This window comes from Elaeis guineensis, chromosome 10 (assembly GCF_000442705.2).
Source record: "Elaeis guineensis isolate ETL-2024a chromosome 10, EG11, whole genome shotgun sequence".
In the NCBI taxonomy this organism is placed as follows: domain Eukaryota; kingdom Viridiplantae; phylum Streptophyta; class Magnoliopsida; order Arecales; family Arecaceae; genus Elaeis; species Elaeis guineensis.
Window position 1 is genome coordinate 7854267 of NC_026002.2, and position 16511 is coordinate 7870777.

The following is a 16511-nucleotide window of genomic DNA, read 5'->3' on the forward strand; positions in this document are numbered from 1 at the left end:
TGGAGTTTGATGAGCCCGAGCACTTTCACGATGGAACCCTTGGAAACTTGGGCAAGTGATCTCGAATCAATGGGTCCTTGTTCCATTGGTTCTTCTAAAGGCAAAGCATGAAAATAAATACAAGACCAAGAACAAAGATCTGGGAGAAGGACCGTAGGTAGAGAAGGAGACCAACCCATCAAAAATCTCAAATAAAATGGAGACGATGACTGTAGCCACCACATACCCCGCTCCAACTCTACAAATGGAAAGAAAGGTGGGCGATGCCCATATCCCCGTGCCATTTATAGCATACCCCAATGATGATGGTGATTCAGATGGATGGTCCAATCAGTCTACGCATGTCAGTATCCTGTTGGATACCATTATGTCTTCGGATCGACATCTCTAAAATGTCCAATCATTTCACCAGAAAGCCCACATGCCATGATGCCTTCTTGAAAAAGAGGCAAGTGCACATCTACCATAAATGCGCGCATCCAATCATCTGCCAAAAGGATAACCTTTTACAGTGGCATGTGATATTAGGCCTCCTTCATCTGGCAAACTGCATAAGGCACTCCTTGGTGCGATCAATGCCCCAAGAGCTCTTGCCAGCATCGATGCCAGGAGATCCATCAAGAGCTTCATCATCAATCCTGACCACCAATGCCACGACAAATGCAAGAAACCTTCTACTTCCTTTGCCTAAGACAAAGAGAAGCCTTGGCCTTGGAAGTAAGGAGCAACTGATACAACTAAATATGACCTATCTATTGTGGCATTGGCAACCCAACAGTAACTTGATGTGTGTCTCGAGAGGAAGTGATGAAGTGATCGTCTAGTCTTTGCCATCTGGTCTTTTATGACCACACCAATAAGTTCTAGAGCCTTTTATTCATTAGGCGGCAAGTGACAAACCACCCCACCATTCTACTTCTCTACTCAGTGAGATCCGTAATCTCAACAAATTCTGGACATGATAGCCATTATCCTCTAACAACTAGAGCATGTTATATCCTATGACTTTGAATGAGGAAAAATGATACGCATTTCTTCAATGATATGTTATCCCTTCATCTATAAAACCTAACTCCTGGACCCTCCAAAAAGAAAAGAGAAAGTGAACACTTGCTCCGCATATCTTCTCTTTGAGACAGATCTTATACGAACTGGGATCTGGCTCTCTCACAAGACTCTGAGCAATTCTTACTCCATCTCCGAACTCCACCTTCCACACGGTCTCTTCCGAACTACCATCATCTACTCTCTCATGATAGAACTATTCCACCTCATGCTCGATACAATCCTGAGATTCTCTAAGAAAATTCAGACCTTTTCTATTGCTTTTGCAAGAGACTGATTTAGGCATCGGAGGGTCTATCACTAAGGAACCTCCTAAGTGAAACTTTTCTATCTTTGGTGGTATTGCAGGATCTGATTTGAAGGATCGCAGTGAATCCAGAGCCAGCATCCAACCCAAAGGTCTTGACCAATCTCCTATGACCGTCTCTCCCCCTCTTTGACTTTAACTTATCAACTGAGCCAGATCGACTACCAACGCAATAGGGATTCGAATTGTATCTTTTCCATAAAGAATAATTGATCTTCTTTCGTGACATCAATCATTGATCATGCATTATAATTTGGTGATATATATTATGGATAGAAGGTAAAAATTTATTATGCTTTGAAAGATGTATAATGCGCGATCTTTTGTGGGAAACATCATCTGTGCAAGGCGGGGAAGTGGTGAACCAAATTAATCTCCATTCTTACTTAAAAAAAAAAAATCTCCATTGCTTCCTCTTTTGCTATTTTAACGTGAAATATAACAATCATGAACGAGATTCTATTTCTTTAGCTTCACATTCAAAGCGGATGTAAAAGGGAGGATTATTTGCTAAAAATATATCAGATAAATCCATTAATTAGTATTCGAAAATATATTATTTTTTTTTTTAAAGAAAAGAGTGGGCGATTGATTTAAGTTCACCTTGCGTCACCGCAACTCAATTCACTCCGAACGAGCATCGCACGTCACGCACCTTATCTGCATCACTCCTTCCATATCAAAAACCCCTCGTCCACCAAAAACCTCCACCCTTCTCCAACCCCAATCGTACGCTTCAACGCCGCCGGCAAACCTACGCCTTTGCGTAATCCCACCTCTCCCACCAAAAATCCCCCGCCACTGCGTCTTTGACCCCTCCCAGAACTCAAACTTCCACCTTAAAACCAAGCGAAGAGACCCCGAGGCAACCGCAGAGGCCTGCGCCCCAATTGTTCTGATTTTTGGCTGTTTTTTCTTCCATTACTGGGAGGAGTTAGAGGGGGTATGTGTTTCTTTCTCTTGTTATTAGTTTAATTGTGATATGGATGGAGAAGCCAAAAACTAATTCCTTGTGAGGAACTCCCTCTCCCCATTGAAGTTTCTAATCTATTTCACCTCTCTATATTTTGGTGAAATGGTCTACTTATGTTGGAAGAGTTGATTCAAACCCGTCTTGGATATGTTAAACTCCTCTGATTGCTTGAAAGGCTTGTTTCCAGTGGCACATAACATTTCCGGATGTTCTTTGGTACCGAAACTTGTACTTTTCAACTATACCCATCGTAGGATAGCTGAAAATCAGATTTTATTTGGAAATTCGATTCGGACATCAGTAAAAAATGGTGCTTTCCGATCAAATTGAAAATTGAAGGCAAAAATTTGGCGGAGAGGAGCGAAACAAAGTTTCCAGCGAGATGGATAGATTATGGAGGATGTATTCCATCGATTTTGCAAGCATTAAATACTGTTCAGGATCTTGACGAGGCTCTAAAGCCATGGGAAGGGAGCCTCAACAACAAGGAGAGGACTATAATTCTCAAGGAGCAGAGCAATTGGAGAAGGGCTCAGGAGATATTTTATTGGTTTAAAAAAAAGGGATGCTATGAACTCAACGTGATTCACTACAATATCATGCTTAGAATTTTTGGGAGAGCTCGAAGATGGGATCTTGTGCAGAAATTTTGGAGTGAGATGAAATCCAATAGGGTAGTAGCACCTACAAACTCGACTTATGGTACGTTGATCAATGCTTACTGCAAAGCAGGATTGAATAAAGAAGCCCTTCTTTGGCTTGGTCACATGTACAAACAAGGAATGGAACCCGATGAAGTGACAATGGGGATTGTTGTTCAAATGTATAAGCAGGCTGGAGAGTTCCAAAAGGCGGAGCAGTTCTTTAAGAAGTGGTCCATGAATTCTAGTGATACTCCTGAGACTCCGAAATGTTATAGCTTATACACCTACAATACTTTAATTGATACCTATGGAAAGGCAGGGAAGCTTGAAAAAGCTTCAGACACATTTGCTCAAATGTTAAGAGCAGGTATTGTTCCAGATGTTGTTACTTTCAATACAATGATACATGTGTGTGGTAACCATGGTCATTTGAAGAAGTTGCTTCATTGATGGCAATGATGGAGGAACTCCGGTGCCTTCCCAATACGAGAACATATAATATCCTCATCTCACTTTATGTAAAAAGTGGTGATATTGGTCTTGCAGCTAGTTACTTGCTGAAGATGAAGGTGGATGGTCAGGTACCAGATATTGTGAGCTACCGCACACTTTTATATGCATATTCCATAAGGAACATGGTTGGAGAAGCAGAAGCCCTTGTCTTGGAGATGGAAGAGAAGGGCCTTGAGCTTGATGAGTATACACAGTCAGCTTTGACAAGGATGTATATAAATGCCGGGATGCTTGAGCAGTCATGGAAGTGGTTTGAGAGATTTCAAAATACGATGAGCTCGGAATGCTTCTCCGCTGTTATTGATGCATTTGGGGAGCATGGGTACCTTTCTTTAGCAGAGAAGTCGTTCATTTGCTGCTTAGATAAGCAAAAATTGAGTGTTGCTGTGTTCAATGTGATGATTAAAGCATATGGGATAGGGAAGAAGCATGATAAGGCCTGTGATTTGTTTGATAGTATGGAGAACTACAGTATTCTGCCTGACAAGTGCACATATAACTCTCTCATACAGATTCTGTCTGGGGCTGAAATGCCACATAAAGCAGTGTCCTATGTCAGAAAAATGCAAGAGGTTGGTCTGATAAGCGATTGCATTCCATATTCCATGGTAATGACTAGCTTTGCTAAGCTTGGCGAATTGCAGCTAGCAGTGGATCTAATTAATGAAATGATCAGCTTTAGTTTGCATCCTGACATTGTCGTTTTCTCTATTTTGATTAATGGATTTGCTGAAATTGGAAATGTTCAAGAAGCTATGAAATATGTTGAGTTGATGAAGAATGCTGGTTTGGCTGTCAACTCAGTTATCTGCAACTCCTTAATCAAACTCTATACCAAGGTTGGATATCTGCAAGAAGCAAAAGAAATTTCGAACTGGTCAAATCATTGGAGGATGGCCCAGATGTGTACTCTTCAAATTGCATGATTGATCTTTACAGTGAAAATGAAATGGTGGAAGAGGCAGAAGAAATTTTTGACAATTTGAAAAGTAGGGGACAGGCAAATGAGTTCTCTTACTCAAAGATGCTATATTTGTACAAGAAAATTGGGCAATTCAGTAAAGGTTGTAGGATCGCTCAAGAAATGCAAAATTTAGGACTTCTAAATGACACATTAAGCTTCAATAATGTGATTGGGTTTTATGCATCTGATGGGAGAATGAAAGAGGTTGTCAAAGCCTTTCAGCATATGTTGGCCTCACATGTACCGCCAAATGATGCTACATTCAAGTCTCTAGGGGTCATTTTGCTCAAGCATGGAGTGTCAAGGGATGCTATTAACCATTTAGAGTTGGTGAGAAAGAAAGATGTCCATATTGGCTCGCTTGAATGGATCAAGACTTTATGTTCTATTATTAGGCTGGATTATACTGTCCTGAAGCTTGATGATAAAACAAAGAGCCATTTTGAAGCAGATTGTTCAGTAAGTGGGTTCAGGAGTGAACTTGGTGGATGTGTGAAGGGATCACTGCATCTCAAACAGTGTTTGTATGGCTGAAAGCTTCAAACTCTTGCAAGACATCCTTGAGTTCTTTTAGAGAATACAAGTCTGTTTTCTGGAAAGAGAAGCACTTGGAGCACTGTTGACAATAATATGGCCTGGTATCTTTGAAGTGGTTACTGGCGTGATGGATCTGCAAGGTTTTGAACTGTTGAACCGAAAATCAAGTTGCGGTTGATTTCTGCAAAAATCAATATGGGGCTTGTTCTAGGTTAGTCTTGATTATCCTTGATAAATGCATCTAATTATCTGAAAATTATTCAGATATATGCTGCATTCTTTATTAACTATTTCCAACATGCATTTAATGTACTGAGGCAGAAGGCTCCTGATGTTAAGTTATTTCTTCTTTTGCATGCTATATGCAGAAATTGTACAAAGCTTAAATGAAAGGTTGGGTGACTTGAAGATTATAATCTCTTCCATTTCTTTCTTTGGGGATTTTGGACTTCTAATTATATTTATGCGAGAAGATCTTTTCGAGGCAATGCAACACTCTGAAAACCGGTCTGGATATGTGCTCAGAAGGGTGGAAAATGTCTGGCGAGAAGCCAAGAGCACTGCTGGAATTTCATGGCGACCCACGGCAAAATAAATTACAAGTTTTAGGGAAATCACTACTGATCATTTTTTTAGTGATTTGCCATGGTTTCCCATTCATCTTCTATATGTTTCTGCCATGTTTTTCTTGGCGTTTCTTGTTGCTTGGGAAAATTACTTCTTTCCAGCTTCCTGTTTGATCATTATTTTCTGCACCAGGTTCTTATAGTGGCAACCATGCTTTTCTCAAAGATATAGGTGGCACAAAAGGATCACTTTTATTTTGTTCATGTTATGGTTGTGGTATCCGGTGGGCAACAAGTTCTTACCATGCAAGCTAATTCTGAATTGAATTTACTGGTGATTACTCCAAAGGATCTACAGCGTGATTGATATGTAGCTAAATTAAATGTGCTGTGAACATAATGGTCTTCCCATAGCATCACTCCTATATCATCTGACTGTAGATCAATTCCACCTATAAGATTGTTAAAGTTTGTTCGACAATATGTTTTAGAAATTTTGGGGAATAGACGCTTGAGCTTAAAATCATTTTCACATGTTACCACTCTGAGTTTAGAAAGTTCTAAACCGCTTCCTAGAGTTATGCGGCTTAATTTCTGTCCTACCATCCATCTTTGTTTGTATGGATTGATGAGATTTCATTATGTGATGGTCATATGCAGTGGCGGAACCTGGCATCAAATATTGAGAGAGCAAAATGATAATTTATTAATAAATTTTTAAATAAATTATTTTATAATAAATAATAAAATAAAAATATATAATCAAAATATTATAAAAATATTATTAAATATTTAATTTTATGTAAAATAAAGATAAGTAAAAAATATTATTTTATACTATCTGTAAAATAATTTTGATTGTATAAAAATTTTAATAGCCTCTTTCACATTAAAGATTGAAGAATAAATAAAAGATTAAAGAATAAATAAATAATAATTTTTTTAAAAAATTATTATTTTTAATAAAAAATTAATATATAAATTAATTATATGGTCTTTTCTAAAATTAGTGGACTCATAATGTATGTTAGATTAAAATATTGAAAGAGTTATCATATATATAAATATATAGTTAATAAATATTTTAAAATTTTTTGGAGAGGCAGTGGTCCCTCTGATCCCTCTTATGTTCCATCATTGGTCATATGAGACTTTTAGGAGTAAAATATCGTAGTTTTATGATTTTTTTCCCTATAGAAGCAGGCCATTCAAGTGCGGTCTTTAATTCTTCTTCACTCTTGTTCTCTCTTATTATTGTCGTATTGCTACCCTCACCCATCAATATATTGTAGGGCTTGTAACTCAAGATCTCCCCATTCTCATCATGTACATCTTCTTGCACCATCATGATCGAGACGGTCTACATTGTTGTTCGACGTGAAAATGATCACATCCTCGATTGTTGTGAAGTTTCCCATTTCATCTACCACCACCATCACCACTATCATTTGATTGTCATCCCCATAATCATCCCCTTCCCTATTGTAATTGTTGCTCTGAAGTATCCTCCAATCCCTCCAATAGACCCATGTCATGAAACCCCTATCACCAGAGAGAGCAATTACATGCGAGAACTCCTCGGGTTGCTGGGGGCCCAAGCATTGCTTTCATGCTTGCAGGTAGCAGCTCAAGACTTGACCAAGAAGGGCTCGAGTGGCCCCACATGCTGGTGAGACCTTCGTAATAGGTGGCTTTGTTAGTGAGCATGACATTGAGGTGGGCTTGGACGTTGATGAGGTTGCAATTGTTAATGGTGAGGACAATGATGAACTTCTTGAGGGAGGAGAGTGTGATATGGTGGAGGTCATGGAGGTCTTGGGGGAAGTCTTTCTTGGGCTTGACAAGGTTGGAATCAAGCATGGTGGAGGAGAGGAGCGATGAGAGCTGGGTGGCAGTGGAGATGGTAGGTGGAGGGCAAAAATGAGGATAGAGGGTTGATGGAGATGGAGAGCTTCTGGGATTCTAAATAAGAGGCAGGGTAGGGGATGGAGTGGTGGATATAATGGACATTCTTGAGGTTTACAGAGGATTACAGGAGAGGAGATGTTGGAAGAGGAGAAGATGGTGGGAGTGAAGTGGGACGAAAAAAGAGAAGAGAGATTAGATGGAGTTGTGGCTTGAAGAGAAACCAAAGAGGTTAGGTGGTGGGAGCAGGTATAGCGAATAGACAGCTAAGATGGAGAGGCCGTAGATGTATAAGAGCTTGGGTAGGCTAATATGGTTCAAATGAGATGGTTTTCTATTTAGCCAATCATCACCAAATAGGGGCTAGTATGCAGTAATAATGAAACTCCAAACCATATTAGACCACTTAACTAAGTTTAGGGATTCACTTGAAAATTTTTAAATTCAAGGGGCACTAAGTGAAAATGGTTCTAAGTTGAAAGGGTGCCCATATAATTTTTTTCATTTTTATTGAAAAAAACATTAGGGCATCGAGCTACATAATAGATTGTAGCTCTCTCTACATGTCCCTAAACCTTCAAATTTTAAGTAAAATGTTGATGTAGCTTAAATCTAATGTCCAATCACAACCTGACATATGGCATACAAAAAGATCTATTCATATGGACTTGAATGCCTAGGTGAATCTAGATAATGAAAGCTAAAGTTAGCTTTTCTTCTGGTTTGGGACTCTGACAACCCAATTCTATCGGAATTGTGATTCTTCTTTTTTATAAATAGGGCTAGAGGATCCATATATGTATTTTCATCTCAGATACCCTATTCCATTATTCAACTTTTCAAGCCTTTTTCTACTCATCTATTCTCCAAAGATCTGACTTAAGTATCGAAGGGCCTTCAGCCGAATCAACTTTGGCGATCTCCGGCCTTCTTTATTGTTCTTTTTGTGTGTTTTCTTGAAGCAAACCCACTAGCAATCGTTGGATCTTTGTCAATTGTGGAACCAAGAATCTAAGAATTGCTAAAGATTTTGTCAGCATAATAAGCTAGCACCTTTATATTTGGATGTCATTAGAAGTAACATTTAATTACATTGCTAAAACAATAGCTCGCAAAAATAAAAATCTTGCAAGAAAAATTAATATATTATTGTACTAAAAAATTTAGATCTTATAGGATTGCTAAATATCTATCCTTGTGACTACTAAACTATATTTTTTTCATGTAAAAATAACTTGTGTAGTCTTTGTATCTATTTGCACGTATCTATTTAAGTAAAACCATCTTCATTCTAAAATAGGGGCATAATTTTTCAATAAAATCCAAAATTTATCATCCATGGAAAGATAAATCTATCTTTTACAAAAATTAATAGTTATAGTAGTGGAATAGCAAAGTACCATTTTAAACTATAGGAAATCAATTGTGAATTAAGTCAATATTATTTATAGTCTTAAGAGATGTTAGGATTTATGATAAAACCATATATAATGCTAAAAACTAGGAAGACCACTATTTTAATGTCATAAGGGAATGATGGATGTGCAATAGTTAATTGTAAAATGATATATGTATATTGTATAAGAAAAAATTATTGATTAGAACTGTTATACTATGTAAATCACATGCTATCCAATAAAAAATCAACACACCATCTATTATTGAGAAAAAATTTATTGTTATGTAAATTTGGTGGAAAATTTTAAGTAAAAAAAATTACTATTAATTATGGTTACCTAGCCGGCTTTTTGTTGGTTTGAATAAAAAAGAGCTCAATTTTTTCGAATGATGTATTGATTTTTTATTGGGTGACCAAGGATTTATATATATATCTACACACACATATGGCAGGACGGTTTTGACCAATAATTTCTCGTGTAAGAGCATTTGATGCGTATCAAATGTAACTGGCTTTTTTTATTACCCAAAAAAAAATGTAGCTGGCTTTTTCGATGCACTTGAAAAACGAACTTACTAAATGAACGGTCGTGATGTATGAATAACATGATGCTAATCCCATGGATGATTGTGTTTTGCTTTAGTGGGCCGGAACTGTTCAACTAGACCCATTCGAGACGCAGGTCTTGACGCCAAGTCGGCGGGGGAAAGGAGGGATAGAGAGAGAGACTGAGAGAGATGTCGTCTCTTGGGACGTCGAAGGGGATGCTGGAGATAGCCACCTTCGCGCGAAGGTGGCCGTTCCCATCGCCGTCATCTGCACCGTCGCCGCCGACTCCTCCAGAAGCCTGCACAAGTTCTTGGGATTCGTAGGATCTCCTTCTCTTTCCTGTTCCCTGTTATATGCTTTGCTCTGTCTTCTGTTCTGTTCTTTCCAGTTGAGACATAAAGCATCAAACTTTCCTTCGTTTTGCTTGGATTTTGTTTGGGCATAAAAAGAACTCGAAGGCGTTAGAGTATGGTATGGATTTTGTTTTGTTTTAGTTATTTTATTTTTCCAAGAGATGAGTAGGTTATTAGTGATGATTTCTTGTGGGAAGGTAAACCTTAAGATTCCCTCCTATCGGAATTTTTGAAAGGTAGTTGATATCTTACAAGATAGATTTTTAATCAATAGCTGTAGTGGAACATGTAATACTTTTTATTTGTGCTTGATTTTTTTTCTTTTTTTAAAAAAATGGGATTAGTTGCATTCTGTATTGAAAATTAAAACAAGAACATCATAGAGAGAGAATGCATAAGGAGGTTTAATTCAATAACGCAGGAATGTGTAAAAATAAGAAAATATCAATAATGATCACTTTTTGAACGGGGAATCATCTTTTCTTTTCCCCTAATCAATAACAGACTAAAACCCCAATTTATCTTTATCAAACGTTTATTTGATCTTTGCTTTTTAAATCTTATATGCATCACATGTGCTGATGTTACCTTCCATCCATCACTGTAGCAACAAGTTTTTCTTTGAGATTGAAATGAAGACATGTGACTAGAGCCATCTTAAGTAGTTATTGAAACGACAACGAGGACATAAGTAATTTATTTTTCATCTTCTAAAGATTTTCCTTATCAACCTTAGTTGTGTTTTAGTTTGGTTCTTAAGTGCTTGTTCTTTTGTGGGTAAATATCATAGGAAAGTTGGTCAACTTTCTCATTGACCAACTTACTCATATTCTCATACTTTATAAGATGGATAACTTACTTTCCTATGAATAGCATTTACTCATGAAATAGAGGAAAATCTTATCGATCTAAGCGGTGGCTAAATCATTTTTCCATCAATCGAAAAAGTAATCTTTTTAATTCATTCCTAATATACCCTTCACCTAATAATATAATATAATATAATAATAATATAATACTATAATAATATAATATATTATTATATACAATAATATATATTAATATAATATAATATAATATATATATTATAATATACTATAATATATTATAATAATATTATAATAATATAATAATATATCATACTATATTATTATATATAATAATGTTACAAAATATATTATATTATATTAATATAAGATATTAATATAATATAATATTGTAATATATTATAATAATAATAAAATAATATATTTTTATATTATAATATAACAATATAATATAATATTATAATATATGATAATATATTATAATACTATAATAATATAATATATTATATTATACTAATATAAGATATTAATATAATATAATATATTAATATATTATATTATAATATCATAATAATATAATATAATATAATATCATATTATATATAATAATATTTATATAATAAAGGGTATTATGAAAAATATGAATAGACCACAGCAACTTATCCAGGAAAATAGTAATATAAAAGAACATGGATAACAGATTCTTAAGCCATTTTTCAATGCACAAAAGAATATGGATAAATTATTTCATTATCTAAATATTGTTTGAAAAATACTTATCCAGAAAAATATAGTTTTCTGGGTAAATCTTTTACCTACAAAAGAACAGGCCCTAAAAGTGAGAATTTTTCAAAATGACCATCTAAGCAAATGTTCTGTATCTTGTGTGGTGCTGATAGGTGAATGCTTATAGTATCCATTGCAGGAAAAAATCGATAGGTTGTTTAGATGGAATATAAACAATTTGTGCCTAATCTCAGGAACCCAGTTGTTCTATAAAGTAGAAACCTGTTAGTTGTTTTTGTTTCTGGACACCTCCTAACTTTATAATATATGTAGCACTATCTAGGACTGTTATTTTTCACTTAAGCAACACATACGCACAACCGTATGGCCTTATCCCATTTGGGCTTGATTTCATGAATCCTCATTTGCCAAGAATTTCTATTTATTGTTATCTCTGGTATTATTTCTAGCTCTCGCATGTCTTTCTCATGACCTCCATCCATGTTACCTTGAGTCTCTCTCCTTCATCCTTCAACATAAAATACAGTACCTCTTCTTGTTGGATGTATACGTGCATGTACTTCTCAACTTTTTGAACCTAGATAGTGGATAAATGGCCCAAACTTGCTCAATAAACTTTTAGCATGATTTGTCGTGTTGACTATATTTTATGTAAATGCTTATTAGGTGCTTCACCTTCTTGTCATTTTTGTTTTAATTTTTTAACTCTATGAATGAACATTAATGCATAAAACATATCTGGACCTGATATGGCAGCCTGAACTGATAGTTCATTCTATACTTTTGATCACTTAATCCATCAGAGTTAATGATCTATTCAGTTGGAGTACCACTGTTTCAGTCTCACGCTAATCTTTGTTTAATTGCTTTTCTGATTGCTCTTGGATAATATGATTTTAGTGCATTACCTATAGCTTTCTAGATGGAAGATATTACTTGCATGGATAACTTACACCTGGAAGGGTGATTAACGACAGTTTTGTGAAATTTACTCTTGTTTAAACCAAAGGCTTAAAATCAGTCAAATTTATTATCATGTGTAATAATATCCATGCCTAAATAACCCCTCACTTTGCTGTCATACAAATTGCTTGATGTGGAGCAATGTTTTTGACATAACTAATTCATCTTCACAAAATACCTAATACAAGTATATTTTCTTTCATTGAACATCGATGCACAACATATAAAACACGTTATGCATGATTGTTAATATGCTCTTAGATTTGGGGGATAATGTATGCCATTTTTATTTATTTATATTTTCTTGCATCGATATGGATGGTTCTTCTAGATCGTCACTCAACTATGTTGTTTTTTCACTAACTTTATTACCTGTCAGGCTAGCCTCCCACAATGTTTCATTTTTTATAGGATGTTTTATAGTGCTTCTGAGTTGGTGGAGGCTGTAATGAGCATTCACTAGTATCAGGATATGATATGCTGCTATAGTGTCAAGAAGAAATCATAGAATATAACTATATATGTATGTATGTCTGTACGTATATATAGATGTACACACCAAGGTTTTATGTCCCAGCAAGATGGGAGGTGTCCCAGCTATCGCATCATATTTCTTTGAGAAAACGGGACCGGGTTGGGTTTTGAAATCCATCCATGCCAAGAGAAAAGAAGAGAGAGGAAAGAAAGAAAAAAGGAAAGATGAAGAAAAGGAAAAAATGAGAAAGAAGAAGAATTAAAATGAAGGAAAGAGAGGAAGAGAGAAGAAGAAAGGAAGGAAAGAAGGAAGAAAGTAAAGCGAAAGAAGAAGAAAAGAAAAAAAAAGAAAGAAAAGAAGGAATAAGAAAAGAAAGAAAAATGAAAGGAAAAAAAGAAAGGTAGAAGAAAAGAGAGAAAAAAAGGACATAAAGAAAAGAAAATAATGAAAGAAATAAAAGAAGGGGAGAGAGAGAAAGATAGAGGATATCTACCAAGATGCATGATCAGGATGAGATGTGATCGGTTAATGGGGTGTATTGGTCCATGGAGAAATCGGGATATCTCCATCCTATGGGATTTAAAATCTTGATACGTACAAAAAAAAAAAAAACAGTTTTGATTAAAATTAGAATTAAAAATGAGGCCTTATGGATGTCTTAAAAGAAATAAGCAATGTGATAGCTTTTTTCTTTTCTTTTTCCTTTTTTTTTTTTTAAATTCATGATAGATTTACCTTAAATCCATTATGTAAGTGAAGGAGAAATGAACATATATCTTACAGAACTAGAGTTGGACGGATAAAGTAAAAGAGGTGCTTTTTGTTTGTCATGTGACACTGGTTTCCTTAGCTTCTTGAGGAAATAGCAATAGAGTCGACTGCACTGAATGGTTTGTAATGTTGGTCAAAAAAGAGGGTCCAAGTAAACAAGATGAAAAAGGCAAAAACAAAAACCTCTAGATGGATTTTCGGTAAAACTTGAAAGCATGGAGTGGGGAATAATATAAAAGCAGGTGCAGAAGTAGCACCTTGAGGACAAAGTGGAGAACCAGTTGAGGAGGTCTACACACGCACAGCAAGGATCTGAAGAGGTTTAAGAAGAGGTTCTGGAATGTTACTTTATTGGCTGGGTCAAGCAAGGTAGAGCCATTGGTGGATTGGGTAACATCCAAATTAAGTAATCTGAACTGTTGTCACCTTATATGAGGCATATTGATACTATATAAAACATTATAGCACAATAAAAAGTAATGGATCAAACCCTAACCATGTTTACCTCATATCACTTCTCGTCTTCCCAACCTCGATTGCCCCTTCTCCTCCTCTTCCCTCTAATTCAGTTCTTTCTTCTCCTTCTCTTGCACCTCCTTTCATCCTTCTTCCCCCATCCTGTCCACACTCCTCTCATTGATGCATCGTCATCTCCACATTCTGGTATCACCACCTCATTATCTTGGTATTCTGACATCACCTTCAAAGAGCCTTGCCACTATTTGTTTCCCTGCCGCAAGTTATTTGCATGTAGTTGTTCATTGCCTAATTGCAAGTCACTGGATTGTCATGTTGGTCACTTTGCTGCAAGAATTTGAATTGCCAATGTCTGTTACCCCGTCACAGGCTGGAAGCTGCAAGCCACTGTGTTCATTAGTTTTCTCACTTAGTTTCTTTCCTTGTTTCTTTCCTCTAGTTTCTTTCCTCTTCCTTCTTCTTTTAAGCCACATCAGGGTCGAGTATGAGACAGTCTTCTTGACCCACTAGTGGTTCAGGTAAGGGTTAGAACTTAGAAGCCTTGATAGTGGAGCTTGACTTGATGCAAAACTGACCATGCTTGACTCTTTGGCACCCCAGGTTGAGGTTTTAAAAAGAAATTGGAAAGGCTTGAAATAGCTTTAAAGGTTGATTATAAAAGGAAAAATTGAAAATAAAGATTTGAAATTGGCCCCAGATAGTTATGGCAAGGCTTGATAAGTGGGACCATGGTGGTAATGGACTTTTCAATATCAATATAATTGGTCGTAATAGTATGTTGACTGTGATATCCACGGGTAATAGCCTGAATTGGAAAATTTCTGGAATGCAGTCACGTAAAATGCTGATAAGGTTTTAATTTGCACCATGTCCAACTCTCTGGCTTTTTAATTTTCAGCCTCTCCTGATATTAAGTATTTTCAAAATATCCAAATAAACTACTTAAGGGCATACTATGGCCTTAAATCTCGCATGCAGGTGGAGCAGTAAGTTTTTAGCAAAATACCTTTGTCTTGTCACTGCCCCTCTTTAATTAGGCATGCCAATTTGGTACCTACAGCAAAGTTTGCCTTGGACTTTATCTCCGAGGAGAGCTAAGAAGACATGAAATTTTCGTTCATTGGGTTGCGTTTCAGTTGTACATAGAGCATATGACCACTCATACACCTTAAATGAGGCAACCTATGATGACAATGGCTGAATTTTTTCAGAGAACAATAGTTTGGCACAAGATTGGTGTAGCTAGGCCAAGTGGTATCATCTGGGATCACATTCTACTTCACAATCCATATGAGGGTCAGCTGCTGTCCTGAAGGGCCAGAAAACTTGTTGCAGGATTTACTTCTGTTTGGCCAGGAATACCCTTCATGCAAGTTTTACAGAATCTAGTAAATCCTTTGTAAAACATTGGTCATTCTTTGAGAATAGCAGTTATTGGAGGTATCTCCTATATTTCTATGGAACAACAGATCCAAGCCACACACCTTAAGTCGTGATGTTTCTTGAAAAGGTGAGCATGATGTTTTATTCTTCCACTAGCGAAGATGCTATCTAAGTTCACCCTCACGAGTCCATAATTTCATTCTGCCAAACTAACCCTGCATCAAAGTCCAGAAAAAAAATGTCTTATCTAGATTAGTTGTTGAAGTAATAACTGAATTGCTCATTTTTCTATGATGGTCGCTTCCATTGGTGAAAAATATATTGGATTGGAACCTTATATCATAGTTTGTACAGTGTCCCGATTGTGGAAAGTTCTGGCATATTATCACTACAACAGGAGAACTTAGTTTTGCTTTTTTCACTAAAAGGTTCATTAAACTATTTTTGCAGCGCCCATATGTGGTCTACCCTCCTGAGTGTCCTCGCCCTCCATCTCTAGAGGAGCTCCAAGAGATGGCTCGCAATAAAAATCTCCGTTGACTGAACACTTCTTCAAGTAGCATGATAATGATAAGCATCGTATGCTATATTTCCTGTTGAAGCTAAAGGAAACTGCAGGGATCACCCTTATTCTGTGTGATGGTGTTTGATCCAAGAGCTTGTGCAATGCAACTACTTTTTGGAAGGTATTCATGCAACTCGAATTGCCTTGCTGTCCTTCTCAAGCCTTGCTGTCTTTCTCAAGTTGTTTTCATGTGAATAGATGTGTAATGGTATAAATGTGTGACATGCACAATTGATATATGTCAAAACCTAATCATTTGCTGATACTGGTTAAAATTCTGCTGAGATACTGATGTCTTCAACATAGGGCTGCAAGATATCCATAGAATTGGCTTGATAAAAAATTGTTTGGTTTGGACCAGATGGAAAAAAATGCTGACCTCAGAGTTCAGAGCTTGGCTGAAATGTATGAGCCGAACCTGGCCTGAACATGAGTAGAACTCCGCTCAGAACTTGCACGAGCTGAGATCTGACATCTTATGTTAAGCTCGGCTGGAGCTGGAACTGAGCTTGAGAAGCACTTTGATAG

General features: G+C 36.4%; 1 protein-coding gene and 1 non-coding gene across 2 annotated transcripts; both read left to right on the forward strand.

The window, feature by feature from the left end:
- The first annotated feature begins 2009 nt into the window (after positions 1-2009).
- On the forward strand, positions 2010-5824 carry LOC105053421 (pentatricopeptide repeat-containing protein At1g73710). Its single transcript, XM_073244184.1, is given in 4 exon segments — positions 2010-2664; positions 2667-3413; positions 3416-4366; positions 4369-5824. Coding segments are annotated over 4 exon segments (2502 nt in total). The 5' UTR covers positions 2010-2492; the 3' UTR covers positions 5001-5824.
- A 3730-nt stretch (positions 5825-9554) lies between these two features.
- LOC109506369 (uncharacterized) lies at positions 9555-16246 on the forward strand. The gene is made up of 2 exons (XR_012135054.1): positions 9555-9741; positions 15869-16246. It is a non-coding gene; the product is annotated as an uncharacterized protein (transcript).
- The last annotated feature ends 265 nt before the right edge of the window (positions 16247-16511 follow it).